Here is a 16,440-nt window from a genome sequence, read left to right as displayed (position 1 = left end):
TTCAATAACACAACAAATAACCTCCAATAAACCTTTTAATAAACTGTCATTGGAGGCTGATGTGTTCTCTCTTGGCTTGTTTTCTTGTTGTGTGCCACACAGAAAATAAATGCATGGTGTCTTAACTCACTGATACGGGGATATCAATGAGCACAGAGTCCAGCCAACGATGGCACAAAGTCAAACCTCCTTCAAGGAAACTGGAGAGTCCAACACTGGCATTGAGGCTACCCCAACAATATCAATATGGTGTAACTTCCTGCTCTAACTCAGGCTCCTTCCCCACAAGAAAGATGATATTTTATGTACTCGAAGTCAGACCTGGAATCTGTGGGTCAGACTTCCTGGGCCCCCGACCCCTGACCTCTGAGATTTTCATGTCTTGTATTTTATAATATTTATCTTTTGTTCTCCTGCCAAAATTGTAAACACTGTCATCATGCCATATTGCACTGTTGTTCGATCAGCTTCATTAAATATACTTTTATATATACTTTTATCCTTTGTTTTGTTATACATCCATTTAAACCCTCATATGAAATTATTACAACCAACTGGTAGTAAAACAAAAATAAAAAGATTGTTCAACATTTTAACTGCAAATGGTCAAAACACTCACTTTATTTGCCAAAAATTATACTTAAAAAGGGGAAAAAAGAAGTGTTAATAGTTTATTTGAAAGGTCAAAATATACCAACACATCTTTTTATTTTAAATCTATTTGTTTGTGCATTAATTTTTTTTCTAAAGCCAGATGTGGAAAAACAGGCTGCATCTACATGCAGGTTCTTGTGGTCAGTGGTCATCATATTTGCATTATCTTTCTGAGTCACAAGCAGGGAAGTGTTAAAGTTTCCTAGAAGTGGTGGGCCAGTGATGTAGGTGTGGATGCAAAGGATTATTTGAGGTGGTGCTGATCAGAAGTATAAAAATCAAAGTGTCCAGATCCAAACACACTTTGTTCCTCTGTGACAGAAGTGAACTAGAACTCACAGCAGCATCTGAACTGCAGAAGAGATCTCTGCTCATCTCCGTCTGCATTCCTCTTTTGGTAAGAACTTATTATGTATCATTTAAAATGATTTTCCTTTTAAAGCTGGGCAGCAGGCTCACGTTGAACATCTCCATAAACTGTCATAATTCTGCTGCTACACTAAACACTGCATTCGGTGAGCACACTAAACTTACGTAAGCTGTATATTTGCACGGTGAGAGACCTGTTTTTGCTGATTTGTGTTCAAATACAACAAGATCTTATTTAAACTGACTGTCAGATGTTGCCTATCCAGTTATGTAATGAACCCACTATATACATGAACCACAGACCCTTCACCACATCTTCATCACCTGCTGTTCCAGACAACCAACTTATACCTGAACCACTGCAGGTTAATCATCATCATTAGTAAAGGAAAAAAAGGTGAGTGTCTTATTATTTTTATTTTGCAGTGTGTCATTGTTACTACAGAGCACACTGAAACATGTGACAGGAAAGAATAACTGAGTGCAGAAAGGCTTTTATATTAAATCGGATTTAAACTTTGTTCTTAATGAACCGGATCTATTATGACCTGGACTTTTATCTATAAAATGGGCTTGTGAAACCCAGAGGAAAACTCTCTCAATATATCTGTAGATATAAATATATATTTATCCAAATCACATCAAGTAAAAAAGGCAAAATGACAAAATAAAAAAAAAGAATAACAAAAAGTATAAATGAAAACACAAAATTTTAAGGCAAAAACAAATATCTTGATGTCTTAATACGATGAATATAAAATATAAAGTAATACAACAAGGTTAAATATCTAAACATTTAAACTACTTCAGCTTTTCAAAGCTTCTTTTTCCAGTTGAAAATGACATCATCACGCCTGAATCTGCTTCCAGGAGCCGTCCAGATCAGGCTTGTTCAGGATATTTAGAAATCGTCCTAACAGTTGAAAAATAAAAAATAAACAGAGAACAAAGTAATATATATGATTAGAAATAAATAAAAAAGAAAACTATAAATAAAACGACTTCTTTCATTTAAAGAAAAAGGTCTATCAGTCCTCTTGTCGTGTGTGTTTGCAGCTCACAAAGACGACTTACTGAGCTTCAGGATCCAAAAGGATGTATCTGCCAAATTCTTAATGTGGAAAAATGTCCATGTGTTTTCTTCTCCAGGAGACGATGAAGACACTGTTTGTCTGCACGATGCTCGTGCTGCTCTTTGCTTCCGGATTTTCCAAAGTGAACAATTTTCAACCAAGCGAGCACCGACCTGAAGAAACACCTTATGAAAAGTTTAGAAGACAGCATGTAGATGCTAAGATGACTGAAAAGCTGTGTAACACAGAAATATCAAATAGGAATATCTACAAACTTGACAACAGTTGTAAGGAAACCAACACGTTCATCCTCAGCATTCCAGCAAAGGTCAAATCTATTTGTAGAGGTGATGGGAGGTACGATGAAAATAGCGGCATGACGTATAGTACCGCAACGTTTCGCATAATTAAATGTAAGCTAAAGCATCAGGGAGCCAGGAAACCCAGCTGCCAGTATGAAGGCAGGCTTCTCACTAACAGGATCATTGTCGTGAAATGTGAAGGGAAGTTACCTGTGCACTTCGATCGGGACCTTCTACCCTCTGAGCGCAACGATGGCGAGCAACTATGAGGAAAGAGTGGTGTGGAGGGGGGGCGTGGTCTGCGATGCTGCTGCAGGTGAGATGGATGTACCTGCGCTGCATTTGCTATCACGCCTCGCCAACTTAAAAGGCTTTGTGCTGTCTGAGTTGTTGGTGTTGTGGATGTGTTGGCTGGCAGTCCACAGACAGACTGATTTACACAACTGTGGAAAAAATAAAATTAATAAATAAAATAAATTGGAAAACATAGATGTGTCATTATTTCATATAGATTTCAAATAACATACCATTTGATGTCAACATGGTTTAGTTGCATTTGCAGTGCTCGTGCTGTTATATTCTTATGATTCTGTTCATTTTATGAGTGTATCCTTCAGCCTTGCTTCACATATTTACTGCTGCTTGATCAGCTTTAGTCCTGCTAGCATCAGCACAGGTAGAAACAGATCACACATCAGAGAATCGGCCGTGCATCTAAATGCAAATGGAAACTAAAAATGAAAACATAGATAACTGAGCTGAACTTCATAGATCTGAAAGTTGACCAATGCATAGATAGTGCTAAAAATCAGGTATCGGGAAAACACATTATTTTATATTATGCTGTAGTCAGGGCTCTGAGTGCGGGCAGGTGGAAATGTGGATCCAAATGCAGGACTCCGAGACGAAATGTAACTAAAACCACAGCTTTTATTGCTGGCATGAAACAAAAACAGAAACCAAACCATGAAACCAAGCAGGAACACACAGGCAGGGTCTGAGGGTACGACGCGACACCAAGCGTGGGAAAACACAGGGCTTAAATACACAGGGTAGTAATGAGGGAATGGGCCACAGAAGGGAGACACAGCTGGGGGAGCTGAACTTCATAGATCTGAAAGTTGACCAATGCATACATAGTGACAACACATTATTTTATATTATGCTGAAGTCAGTTTTTATCCAATTTTATAACTATATCATATAATAAAGTCTGTTTTGAAGTTTACTATGGTAACAATTCATCTTTTTAGGCTTTTCAGAAACACTGTAACTTCATAGGTATGAACCAACAAACCATTTTTCATCATGAAAATAAAAAATAAATCTAAAGGAGATAAACATCACAACTGTTCAACCAGGCATTAAGTCCATTTTGAAACAAAGAACGATGTACACTCAGCCAATCACATGGCAGCAACTCAATGCAGTGTAAAAGGTGAGATGTAAAATAAAACAATTAAAAATATTAATTAATCTTAATCAATCTTAAAATATGAAGCAATCTTCTAACTCCCCTTTACATACAAAGCTGTGGCCAACCTTACAAACCATTTTGAATTTTTTCCAGCCGAGGCGTTCAAAATAACCAAACTGCTAATAGTCACGGTTTAATTTGGGCAGCTGCCTGCCTAATATAATGTAAAATCATCACAATATTTTACACAAAGAGAGTAAATGTATCCTTGTACTCAGCTAAGACAGCTGGGCTGCTGTGGCTTGTGTTTATGTTCAGAGTGACATCTGATTTAAAAGCAGACTGTCATGGTTGCGGCTGTGTGCAGGCAGGATGAGGACCCAAACGCAAGCTCACGGAGGCAGGAATGAACTCAAAACACAGCTTTATTGCTGGAGAGAGAAACCATACAACCTAAACGAGGAAACTATAACGTAATACACAGAGAAACACACGGCCATGAATGAGGGAGAACGCGACACAGAACTGAGGGAGACGCAGACATAAATACACAGAGGGTTAACGAGGGAAGTGGGAGCACACGGGGAACACAGGTGACACTGATAATCATAACAAGACACGGCAGGAGTGAACGCAACACTGACGGGAGACTGTCAAAGTAAAACAGGAAGTACACGGAGGTTCAGAGAGGAGGAGAGACAGCACGGGGAGAGCACGGACATAACGGGCTGGGAAAACATGGAATAAAACTCAAGGAGGGGAAACGAGGGCTCACAGATAAACAGAGGGGCACACAGGAGGTAATCAAATAAGGAACATCTTAACAGAAACCATGGCATAAATAAAGAACAACACACAAAACATATGAAAACTAAGAATGCTGGGCCAACATGGCCCAGGATCATGACAGACAGCAAAAGACACTGAGCAGCATATCAGTCAGCATGGGAAAAATGCCATAGATTTAAGGAACCAGGCTAAAATAATTGGTTTCTAGTGGGTTCTATTGTAAGTGCTCTATATTTCAGCATGACATACTGTATGCATCCTACACTGAGAACCCTTGAAGCTGATCATCAGGGTATGCTGTGTACTTCTTACACAGAAGATAAAATAACATGCAAAGATTTTAGATGGTTGTGGTTGGTCCTTACACACAGATGTAAGGTCAAAAAAAAAAAATCACCCACAATGGATCGTTCACAGACGCTGGTCCAGTGGAACCCACTTCCACAAAGGCTGCACCTGCTCTGGCAGAACAGGAAGCATCAACTACATAGTAGCTATTTTCATAATTAAGACATCAACTATAGGTGTTCCCAAAATGTGCCATGTTGTCTGCACACCTGACAGCTCAATAAGTCCTGTGTTGATTACAGATGGTGGTTGTTTCCAGAAACAGCACTTGCATAAAACAAGTACAGAGCACTTTATGAGCCAACCTGCTTCTTTAATGAGCATTTAGGTTGTTTGTATTCAGTGTTCACAGATAATATGCTCATTAAAAGGGGGGATCCACTATGTCCTTCTTCACAATCCTGTCTGCCAACTTTAAGAAGAAATCAGAGTGACGCAGAAGCTTTAAAACAGTGTTCAGAATAATCAGTGATGCTTTTATCTGAACTGATGACAGATAAAGATGAACGTGAGTGTGGCAGAAGAGTCAGTTCTCCCTCTTTCTTGGAAGTATACAAAAGTCTGTTGTTTCTAAAAAGTTAATAAACAAACAACAAGTTCTTACAGAATGAGACGTGAAGCCTGGAGACGAGCAGTTCAGACACGCTGTTATTAAATTCTACCTGAGCAGGTTATAGTTCACCTCAGTTACGGAAGAACAAATAACACTTGGCTCTGGGAGCTTCAGTTTTTATACACTGTCGTAGCACCACCCTAAGCCATCATTTGCATCAACACCTCCATCACTAGCCCAGCAGTTCTAAGAAACTTCTCTGTTTGTGGTTCAGAACCTAATGTGACACCAATGAGCACAACAGCATGCAGCTGCAGGTTGTTGTTCATACCTGGCTTTACAATAAAGAGCCATGTTTGCAGGCAGCTGTTTGAAGTTTTGTGTAAAATATCATTTTTATAGAAATAAACCAAATGTGTCTAAATATATTAAGTAAACAATCAGAATAAGAACTGTGGCGTGGGTGTGGTCCTTGGCCAGCTGCAGAGGAGGGGTGACGCAGTGAGCTCCCGGGACGGCGCAGGGGCGGGGTGAACAGGTGTGCTGGGATCTGACAGTGATTGTGTCTCTTTATATGTTGGCAGTGACAGACGGAGACGGAGGTGACAGCAGAGAAAGAGAGCGCGGGAGTATATGTGTCCACGTACAACCCCGAGTTTAATAAAAGGTTCTGCATTGTCAAAGTCGCTCCGGCTGGTATTTCTTGGGTCCACCATTACAAGAACATTTTGAAATAAAATCCAAAAACTGCATCTGGCTTAGTTTTTGTTGAATAAATAATGACTCTGTGTAATATGTCATGCGTTGTATATGTAAGTTGTATTTGTACAATGAAGCCAGGCTTTCTTTGTGTTAGCTGCCTGACAGAACCTAAAACTCTAGTCAGAGATTGCAGGTGTCACAACAGACATGATCAGCTTTCTCTGTCGATCCTATCTTTCTGTTTCACACTCTGTGCACTCATAGAAAAAAATCTTTAAAAAAAACAATCACATGACTCTTCTTCCACACAACATGATCCCTGAGTGCCGCCTGCTCCAACCAGACATGTTCTCACAGCGACGATGGTGATAATTAAAATCTACAAAGAACGTGATAAACATTATTAAAATGCAGCACTGTTAAAGCAACGTGATTAATGCTGCATTAAAATGAGCCTTTAGCACATAGAGATGATTCAACAGTTTCATTTGACTTCATTGTTTCTAAGGCAGATGCTACACCAGTGAAGGTGCACTTAGTTTTCACACACTGCTTCTGCATTGTGTCTTAGTTTTAGTGGATTAAATAATGACACAGTGTTTGTTTGTTTTTCTTTAGTAACAAATGACCTCAGACCAGCTTATAATATTTTATAAACAAATAAGCATAAATGCATAAACTCAGCCTGGAATCACATGGGATAAACATGGGATGTGCATTTTTTTATTTGTTTTGTGTTACTGAGTCTTGCAAGAATGCCAACCTTACCAGCAGCAGCTTGGTTTTTTTGTTTGTTGTTTTTTTAATTGAATGAGTGCTGAAAGTTGAGCAACAGCTGTGACAACGAGAGAAGATGGAGCCAATCAGAAACAACTGTGAAAATGTACAATATGCAAGCTAAGAAAGCAAAGTGTAGCAATGTTGCCATCATTTTTGTTGTTGTGGGATTTTTTTCAACATTCACTGAAAATCACTTCTCTCATATTTCCTCTTTATTATTTTCATCACTGTTTAAGAAACGTAACAAAGTCTTATAAAGCATCTAAACCAGCATCATGAAGTGATGTTTAAAGATGGCAGCAAGCTCACAGCATCTCTCAACTCAAGAGCAACATTCAAAGTGCACAGGCTGAAGGAAAGTATTGATTTTATCACATGCAATTACAATACGCCTTTTCATCTGTATCTGGATGTACAATGGGTATCGTTGTTTGTCCCAGCAGTTTACAATACAGAATGTGCACGTCTGTGGGGCTTTTATAAAGATTTCTATTTGCATTGATACAATTGCTTGGATCACAAATTGTTCTAACTTGATTAAAGTCACCAATGATAAAGGTATTCTTGCGCTTACAGTTACCATTATTATCTCTGTTTGCTATCAGATCATCACATCCCCCTTGTGGGATCATGTTGATGATCTGCTGGTTTTCTGAACACGTCCGTTAGTCATGCAGAGCACAGTGCCAGAGAGCGCCACCAGCAGGAACATGGAAGTCTTCATTGTATTTCTATATCGAAAAAGTAAACAGAGTGAATATATAAATCAGTATTATTTCATTTCATTTATTAACTTGTTTATTTTTCCATTTTCCTAAATGTTAATCGTGCTTAACTATTAAAGTAAAAATACAGATAGATAGGAAACTCTCTGAAAAGTCAAACTGTTTTCAGTGAGTTTATATATTTGCCAGAGGAAAGGTCAGAATCTGCATATCTGACCACTTTGAATCAATTTATATCTAAACAGAAATCAGTAAAAGTTCAAATCACTTTTATCAATATCCTCACTTATGAGGATATTGATATCCGTATAACTGGAGTTATTATAGATGTTCATACATGACATTTGTGAAAAAGGCGAGGGTGTCAGGGTCCCTGTGTCTACCCGCTCGCCTCAGTGTGGCTACATGTGTTTTTTTGTTTTGATTTTGTCCCCGCTCTCTCCCTCCCTCCTTCTCTCACTGCCTGGGCGGAGCTCATCTGTGGGCTCCTGCCCTTGGCCCACGCACCTGGTGACACCTGTGGCTCATCACCCAACAGTGTTCCAGTCCCCTTATAAGATGGCAGCCCTGTATTTCTCGTCGCTGGACCGTTGCCGACTCTCGTCAGTGTTAACCCCAGCTCAGTTCGTTCTCGTGTTTCCCTAGCGATCTTCTTACAGTAACCTTTTGCATCTCTGTGAATAGATTTCCCTGGACCTGCCCCTGTGTTACCTGAGCGATCAAGTGTGTGAGGATTGGAGCGAGCTTTTGTGTTTCTTGTGGAGTGTGAAGAGGAGCGTGGATGGAGTGAGGACTTTGGAGCGTGTGTGGACTGCAAGTGTCTTTCCCCCCTCCTGTTCGTGTGTGGATTCCCGGAACCCGTCTTTTCCCCACTGTGTAAATAGATCACCTGGTGCTTCTGTAAATAAAAAACCTTTATTGTTCCCTACTCAGAGCCTACGCGTGAGTCCGTTCAGTCCCGTTGTGACAGAGGGTAAGGACGTAAATCGACTGGTAAAGAGGGACTGGTGAAGAGTCTGCAGCCGCAGCACCGATCCATCTGTCCATCTCCTGTTCCCTTCTCTGATCACTCGTGAACAAGACTGCGAGTTTTGTAACTTAATAAAAGCAGTAATTTGTTTGCCAGAGTGCCCCTTCCACGTCACACCCTGTTCTTTCCTTCTTGTCTCATATGAAAATTCACTTTGTGGAGCTTTTTGGGAAATTGTTAAACTTCAGGAAGATTCTGAACATGCCCCATCGTTTAGCCAGCTCTTTGGAGCTGAGCAGGTTCAGGCCTGTTGTTGTAAGTTTTATAAAACGATCTCATTTAAACGGATAATCCAGCTGAAGCTTCAGACAGCCGTCAGACAGTGAAACACTGCCATCTGCTGGACGCGAATAACAAAGACGCTGCTTTGACGGGTGAGGGAGTTTCAACAAGTCTGCAACGACTCAAGCATCAAACTACAGAACTATTGTAGCGGACATGGTGCTCTAATGACTGCTTCATTAACGCAGCTCAGAAAGGATCAAACATATCAATAAATTATGAAATAAAAAAATTACTGTTTCACTGCACACACAAACCTTCTCTCATTAGCACAACACTGCCCAGGCCTCAGAGTGTATTCCTTATAGACTATTAAACCTTAGCATGTTATTTTAAAGTCTTACAGGTGAAACAGCCAACCAGTGATCCTAACTGTAATTTAAAATATTCAGCTGCAAAAATGCTTTTAGCAAATAGTTTTTTATGACTGTGCTAAGATTCAATACTAGATTTTTGCTGGTCTGATTAAAAGGTTAAATGTAGAAGTTTTGGGATCATATATTAATACTTCCAAAACAATAAAGTTGTTGTAGAGAATCTATGTTCATTATTGTTGCTCATCATGGAAAGACAAAGACATCAGACTCTGCTGAAAGATTTTACACTCCTACTCTCTGCACACAGCGGTCTGAGGGACCTTCCAGGATCGGGGATTTTATTTATTTTGTTCTTTTTCGGTCTTACTGGTTAGTAGGTTGTGATTTTCTACCTGTTGATCTCTCATTTGGAACATGATTTGCTCTGGAGCAGATTAGGTTCAAAGTATGAGTTGACCTGGCATTATGTCTTGGATTACAAAAAAATCCCACATTAAACCTTGAAGTTAGCCGGATAAGACAGCGTTCTGTTTCACAGTAAAGGCCTCAGAGAGTTGTTGCTAACCAAAGTCTATCTTGTACAGCCATGCAGCATCTAATGACGTTTTGTAACCTGTCACTACAAAGGAGCAGTGAAATGATTGCTGTTTTAGTGCACATACACAGTGTGGTGATCAGTATAAGGACATTAAAGTGATGTTGCAGAAAGCTGCATCTGGTCAGAAGGAAAAAAAAACACGCACACTTGGAAGACTTGGCCAGATTTGCACAAAATGAATGGCTGACAGTGGACAGATACAAGGATGTGGATGGTCACACCCTCGTGCATTAAAGAGGCCGTTCACAAAACCAAACACTCAACAGACACAATAAGACAGCTGATCAGTTTGCCTCACTAACTCATCTACACAAGGCGTGTTGTAGAAGTAGAGCAGGGCGATATGGCCAAAAATATTCATCACGATATAAATTTGAAAATGTGCGATAACGATATAACTGACACGAGACAAAATACTTTACAACTCCACTTCATTTGTGCAAAAAAAAAAAAACAAACAATCAATGTATTTTCACTTAAATAAGCAGCTGCTTTTCATGTGCATTAAACTTATATAAAAATGTAACAGTGCAAATGCAAATTCCTCCCTGACAGTTTAACCAAAAGGCATTTCCAGTGGAAACTGGCCGACATATCCTCAGCACAACCATGTATAATATCCACAAAACTTAAAAAGAGGTTAAACAAACACACAGTACAGTAATATTATGTTGAAGCACAGTACGTATCACTCCGCGGGGCTCCTGCCTACGATAGCCGTAATGCTCCAACAATCCATCAAGCGGTGCGGCTTCGTAGCTTAGCAAAGTCGTACTAAAACATTTGACAGATTTTCGAGCGCCGTGCACATAAAATCGTTTCCAAATCAGTAAACACAACCAGGATTCATACAGTGGCTTGCAAAAGTATTCGGCCCCCTTGAACTTTTCCCCATTTTGTCACATTACAGCCACAAACATGAATCAATTTTATTGGAATTCCACGTGAAAGACCAACACAAAGTGGTGCACACGTGAGAAGTGGAACGACAATCAGACATGATTCCAAACATTTTTTACAAATAAATAACTGCAAAGTGGGGTGTGTGTTCAGCCCCCTTTGGTCTGAGTGCAGTCAGTTGCCCATAGACGTTGCCTGATGAGTGCTAATGATTAAACAGAGTGCACCTGTGTGTAATCTAATGTCAGTACAAATACAGCTGCTCTGTGACGGCCTCAGAGGTTGTCTAAGAGAATATTGGGAGCAACAACACCATGAAGTCCAAAGAACACACCAGACAGGTCAGGGATAAAGTTACTGAGAAATTTAAAGCAGGCTTAGGCTACAAAAAGAAACAACGTCCCACGGAGCACTGTTCAAGCGATCATTCAGAAATGGAAGGAGTATGGCACAACTGTAAACCTACCAAGACAAGGCCGTCCACCTAAACTCACAGGCCGAACAAGGAGAGCGCTGATCAGAAATGCAGCCAAGAGGCCCATGGTGACTCTGGACGAGCTGCAGAGATCCACAGCTCAGGTGGGGGAATCTGTCCATAGGACAACTATTAGTCGTGCACTGCACAAAGTTGGCCTTTATGGAAGAGTGGCAAGAAGAAAGCCATTGTTAACAGAAAACCATAAGAAGTCCCGTTTGCAGTTTGCCACAAGCCATGTGGGGGACACAGCAAACATGTGGAAGAAGGTGCTCTGGTCAGATGAGACCAAAATGCAAAATGCTCTGTGTGGAAAACTAACACTGCACATGACTCTGAACACACCAGCCCCACTGTCAAATATGGTGGTGGCAGCATCATGCTCTGGGGGTGCTTCTCTTCAGCAGGGACAGGGAAGCTGGTCAGAGTTGATGGGAAGATGGATGGAGCCAAATACAGGGCGATCTTGGAAGAAAACCTCTTGGAGTCTGCAAAAGACTTGAGACTGGGGCGGAAGTTCACCTTCCAGCAGGACAACGACCCTAAACATAAAGCCAGGGCAACAATGGAGTGGTTTAAAAGCAAACATATCCATGTGTTAGAATGGCCCAGTCAAAGTCCAGATCTAAATCCAATCAAGAATCTGTGGCAAAATCTGAAAACTGCTGTTCACAAACGCTGTCCATCTAATCTGACTGAGCTGGAGCTGTTTTGCAAAGAAGAATGGGCAAAGATTTCAGTCTGTAGATGTGCAAAGCTGGTAGAGACATAAGGCAAACCGGATTATAAGGAGCACTGTCGATTTCCAGAAAAATCAAAGGACTGATTTTTAGAGTGCCTTATTTTCCGAAAAGCACAGTAATAACATAATAACAACGGCCCGCTAGCATGCTCTTGGTTGCTGAGGGCTATGCTGTGGCTGAGCTGCAAGATTAACTCTGCAAAACCAACTTTCATCAAGTAACAGGGCTCTAGAGTGCAACCAATTTGGTCGCAAATGCGAATCCGTGTAAATGAGAGCAGGTACACTGATTCCACACAAAGACGTAAACACAGAACGGACCGACGCATCAGAATCAACTTTGTCTTTCTCAGCTTTCTCACCCGACGGCTCGTAGACGGACACGCTGTCGGAGCTTAGCGATCCTGATGCGTCCGGTCCGCGCTGCGATTACGTCTTCTTGCGCTGATTCTGAGCTGCAGGTTTTGTCTCTCCAACCAAAATTCAGAGCCAGCAGCAAAAGAAGCAGCAAACTGCGCTTCACATTTGATCAATGTCATTAATTTTGCTGTTTTGCTTCCTCGACTATTAAAATCACACTCCATGCACAGCTAGCTCTCTCTCTATCTCTCTCTGTACTTCAAGAACAGTTTCCCGTCTCCAATCTCTGTTTTCTGTATTTTTCATTCGCTTATTACCCACCAGTCTACCGTTGTTTACAGCGCTGTGGCTGCTGTCTTTTTCTTTTTTTCACTTAAATGACCTCGGACAAGAAAGCCTATTTTTTCTGTTGTTCAATACTGAAGAAATTTAAACTTCATATGCAGAACATTGTAGAATATTTTTAAGGTTATCTGCTATAAAAAGCCAGACCAGGAAAATCTCCTTCATGTTTTTCTGTGTTTTATTCTCAGTTACTTTCACACAAAGGCATCTGCTGTGATGTTCACAATTCTGATGAAGTCAGTACTGATAAATGATCAGAGTTATAATATTTCTGACTGTCTGAGGCTAAGTTGAATCGAATCGGGACTTTGAAAACCGGAATCGAATGGATTATAGAAATCAGTGATGATACTCAGCCCTAGTGAGCAGCCTAGGCATGACAGAAGTGGATGTAGCTGTAATAGGAAAAGAACTATTGCTAACTTTTCTGTTAAGTTAAGGCCTGATCCTTCTGAAATTCATAGCCAGTGCTCTGACACGGTGTCATCAATCTTTGAATGCTGAAAAAGCACAGTGTATCCAGAAAAACACATTATATTATATCAATTATTATAAAATTTGTGTGCGCCTAACTTTTTAAAGTTAGGCGTACCGGTACGCCCATGGCAAAAAGTTAGTCTAGAGCCCTGCAGTAAAGACGAGAGTTGGTTTTGAAAGGTGCAAAGAAGGGAGGGATGAGAAGTAAAAAGCAGCTACTGTCAGTCTTTACAGACAGAAGGACTGATTGGCCGTCTGGGAGCCCAACGGATGTTAAAAAAAAGAAAAAAAAAGTTGAAAACGTTGAAGGTTTGATCATCTACTCCCTCATCTCCATCTCGTTTTTACTCCCACTCATTTCCAGCAGCCGTCTCTGTTAGTCTGCCTTCCCATTTCCATCCTAATGAGGATTTATTCCCACTGAAGCAGCTGCACGGCGCAGGGAAAGAAGACGCAGGAACCGCACGCTGAGTTCATCCACAACTTCTGACCTTCCCTGTCTCTCTCCATCCACCTCTCTTCTATCCGTTTAGATGTTTACCTGTCCATGTGACTGTTGACATTAGGAAGCTGTCACTAAACTGCTGTCGCTGCCAATGACTGTCATGTCCCCCTCGAGTGTTAGCCCCCCTCCAGAGCTCTAAAGCACAGGCTTTAATAAGCCCGGCAAGAGAAATGCCAGCTTCCTATGCAGCCTGAGCTGAGAACATTGGAGTGACAAAGAAGAGGGGGGCAAAAGTCTGATGCACACTAGGGCTGCCACGATTAGTCGACTAGTCACGATTACGTCGACTATCAAAATCGTCGTTTGAAGCTTTGTAAGATCACAAAAGACGCAGAAATAAGTAGCAGGATTTAAAGACATAAAGACCTGGACGGCCGCTAACTTTCTGCTTCTTAATTCAGATAAAACTGAGGTTATTGTACTCGGCCCTGAAAATCTTAGAAATATGGTATCTAACCAGATTCTTACTCTGGATGGCATTACCTTGGCCTCCAGTAACACTGTGAGGAACCTTGGAGTCATTTTTGACCAGGACATGTCCTTCAACGCACATATTAAACAAATATGTAAGACTGCTTTCTTCCATTTGCGCAACATCTCTAAAATTAGAAATATCCTGTCTCAGAGTGACGCTGAAAAACTAGTTCATGCATTTATTACTTCCAGGCTGGACGACTGTAATTCATTATTATCAGGATGTTCAAAAAGCCTTCAGCTAATCCAAAATGCTGCAGCAAGAGTCCTGACAGGGACTAGAAAGAGAGAGCATATTTCTCCTGTTTTGGCTCCCCTTCATTGGCTTCCTGTTAAATCCAGAATTGAATTCAAAATCCTGCTCCTCACATACAAGGTCTTAAATAATCAGGCCCCATCTTATCTTAATGACCTTGTAGTACCATATCACCCTATTAGAGCACTTCGCTCTCGCTCTGCAGGCCTACTTGTTGTTCCTAGAGTATTTAAAAGTAGAATGGGAGGCAGAGCCTTCAGTTTTCAGGCCCCTCTTCTGTGGAACCAGCTTCCAGTTTGGATTCAGGAGACAGACACTATCTCTACTTTTAAGATTAGGCTTAAAACTTTCCTTTTTGCTAAAGCATATAGTTAGGGCTGGACCAGGTGACCCTGAATCCTCCCTTAGTTATGCTGCAATAGACATAGGCTGCCGGGGGATTCCCATGATGCATTGAGTTTTTCCTTTCCAGTCACCTTTCTCGCTCACTATGTATTAATAGACCTCTCTGCATTGAATCATATCTGTTATTAACCTCTGTCTCTCTTCCACAGCATGTCTTTTATCCTGTCTTCCTTCTCTCACCCCAACCGGTCGCAGCAAATGGCCGCCCCTCCCTGAGCCTGGTTCTGCCGGAGGTTTCTTCCTGTTAAAAGGGAGTTTTTCCTTCCCACTGTTGCCAAAGTGCTTGCTCATAGGGGGTCATATGATTGTTGGGTTTTTCTCTGTATCTATGAAGCGCCTTGAGGTAGGGCTGCTCAATTAATCGAATTTTAATCACGATTACGATCTGGGCTTTCAACGATCATTAAAAATGACTGAGCCGATTATTAGCCCCTCCCTCATTTATCCGCGACACCTTAAAGGCCGGTCCGTGAAAATATTGTCGGGCATAAACCGGTCCGTGGCGCAAAAAAGGTTGGAGACCGCTGATTAAGAGGACCCGAGGGAAGCTCGGAAAGCTAAGCAGAAGTTATTTGGAGAGTGACTGCCGTTGGTTGAAAAGAGAGTTTAAAAAAAAAAAAAAAACTTCAGTGGTGTTGCACACTATTTTATATTATTTTTTTAAAGTCATTGTTAACCCTTTAAAGCCGGTCAGAGCAGCACGCTCCGTTTTACGTAACTATTTTTAAATCCCTGTAGAACCTGAACCGTGTAAGCTAGCGCAATAATTTGTTTTGCATATGAAACCGGAGGAGTTGTACTTACATCTGATGCCATCAGCTTGTCCTCGGTCACGGTTTCCTTCCACATATAGCTTTGCAAAAATTGCATAAAAAGCGCTTGCAGGAACAAAAACATAATATTCCAGAAACACGCTTTGCCGATCCTATCAGCTGTTCGTAACACTTCCCACAGTGAAATGATGCACATGCTGTTTTCTTTGCAAATTTGCATCATAGGATTGTTTTTTGTTTTTCCTGCAGTATATAAAAATTGGTGTATCTCCAAAATAAAACTATGAAGACACTCAAAATAAATTTCCTGTGGTGGGAAACTATTTTTTGCAACTTTATTGTATTTAAAGTTTTGAGGGATAAACCTCTTAAATTTCTCCAAGTAGAAATATATGTAAACAAAACAAAAGCGATTTTCTATTTTTTTTGTAGTTTATTGCACTTTTTTGCAATTTATGTAGTTACTATGGACTTAATGCATACATATTATTAAAATATGGGCTATAACAGTTGTATTGATGTATAGCAACTTGAAATGCTCCCACAAATGGCACTACAGCATGTAAAAAAAATAAATAAATAATATAAGCTCTGGTGGACTTGGTTCTATAGTAGGTCTTAAAGGGTTAAATAAATATCGTCAAATAATCGTGATCTCAATTTCAGTGAAAATAATCGTGATTATCATTTTTGCCATAATCGAGCAGCCCTACCTTGAGGCGACTTATGTTGTGATTTGGCGCTATATAAATAAAATTGAATTGAATTGAATTACTTAGCCGAAACCCA

At 40.6% G+C, this 16,440-nt stretch overlaps 1 protein-coding gene across 1 annotated transcript in view; it reads right to left on the bottom strand.

Annotated features, from left to right (window-relative positions):
• Nucleotides 1–2,439: 2,439 nt before the first annotated feature.
• Nucleotides 2,440–16,440, bottom strand: part of LOC146676691 (protein TANC1-like) — a 47,483-nt gene continuing 33,482 nt past the window's right edge. The window contains exon 11 of the mRNA XM_085400802.1: nt 2,440–2,841. Coding sequence (XP_085256928.1) covers nt 2,662–2,841 — 180 coding nt within the window. The 3' untranslated portion in view covers nt 2,440–2,661. The remainder of the gene's footprint in view (nt 2,842–16,440) is intronic.

The sequence above is a fragment of the Rhamphochromis longiceps genome, linkage group LG3 (genome assembly GCF_057381845.1).
Source record: "Rhamphochromis longiceps isolate RC_006_pf linkage group LG3, R_longiceps_female_GT1.1, whole genome shotgun sequence".
NCBI lineage: Eukaryota > Metazoa > Chordata > Actinopteri > Cichliformes > Cichlidae > Rhamphochromis > Rhamphochromis longiceps.
The sequence above is the reverse complement of the archived record's forward strand: the minus strand, read 5'-3'. Positions and strand labels throughout refer to the sequence as shown.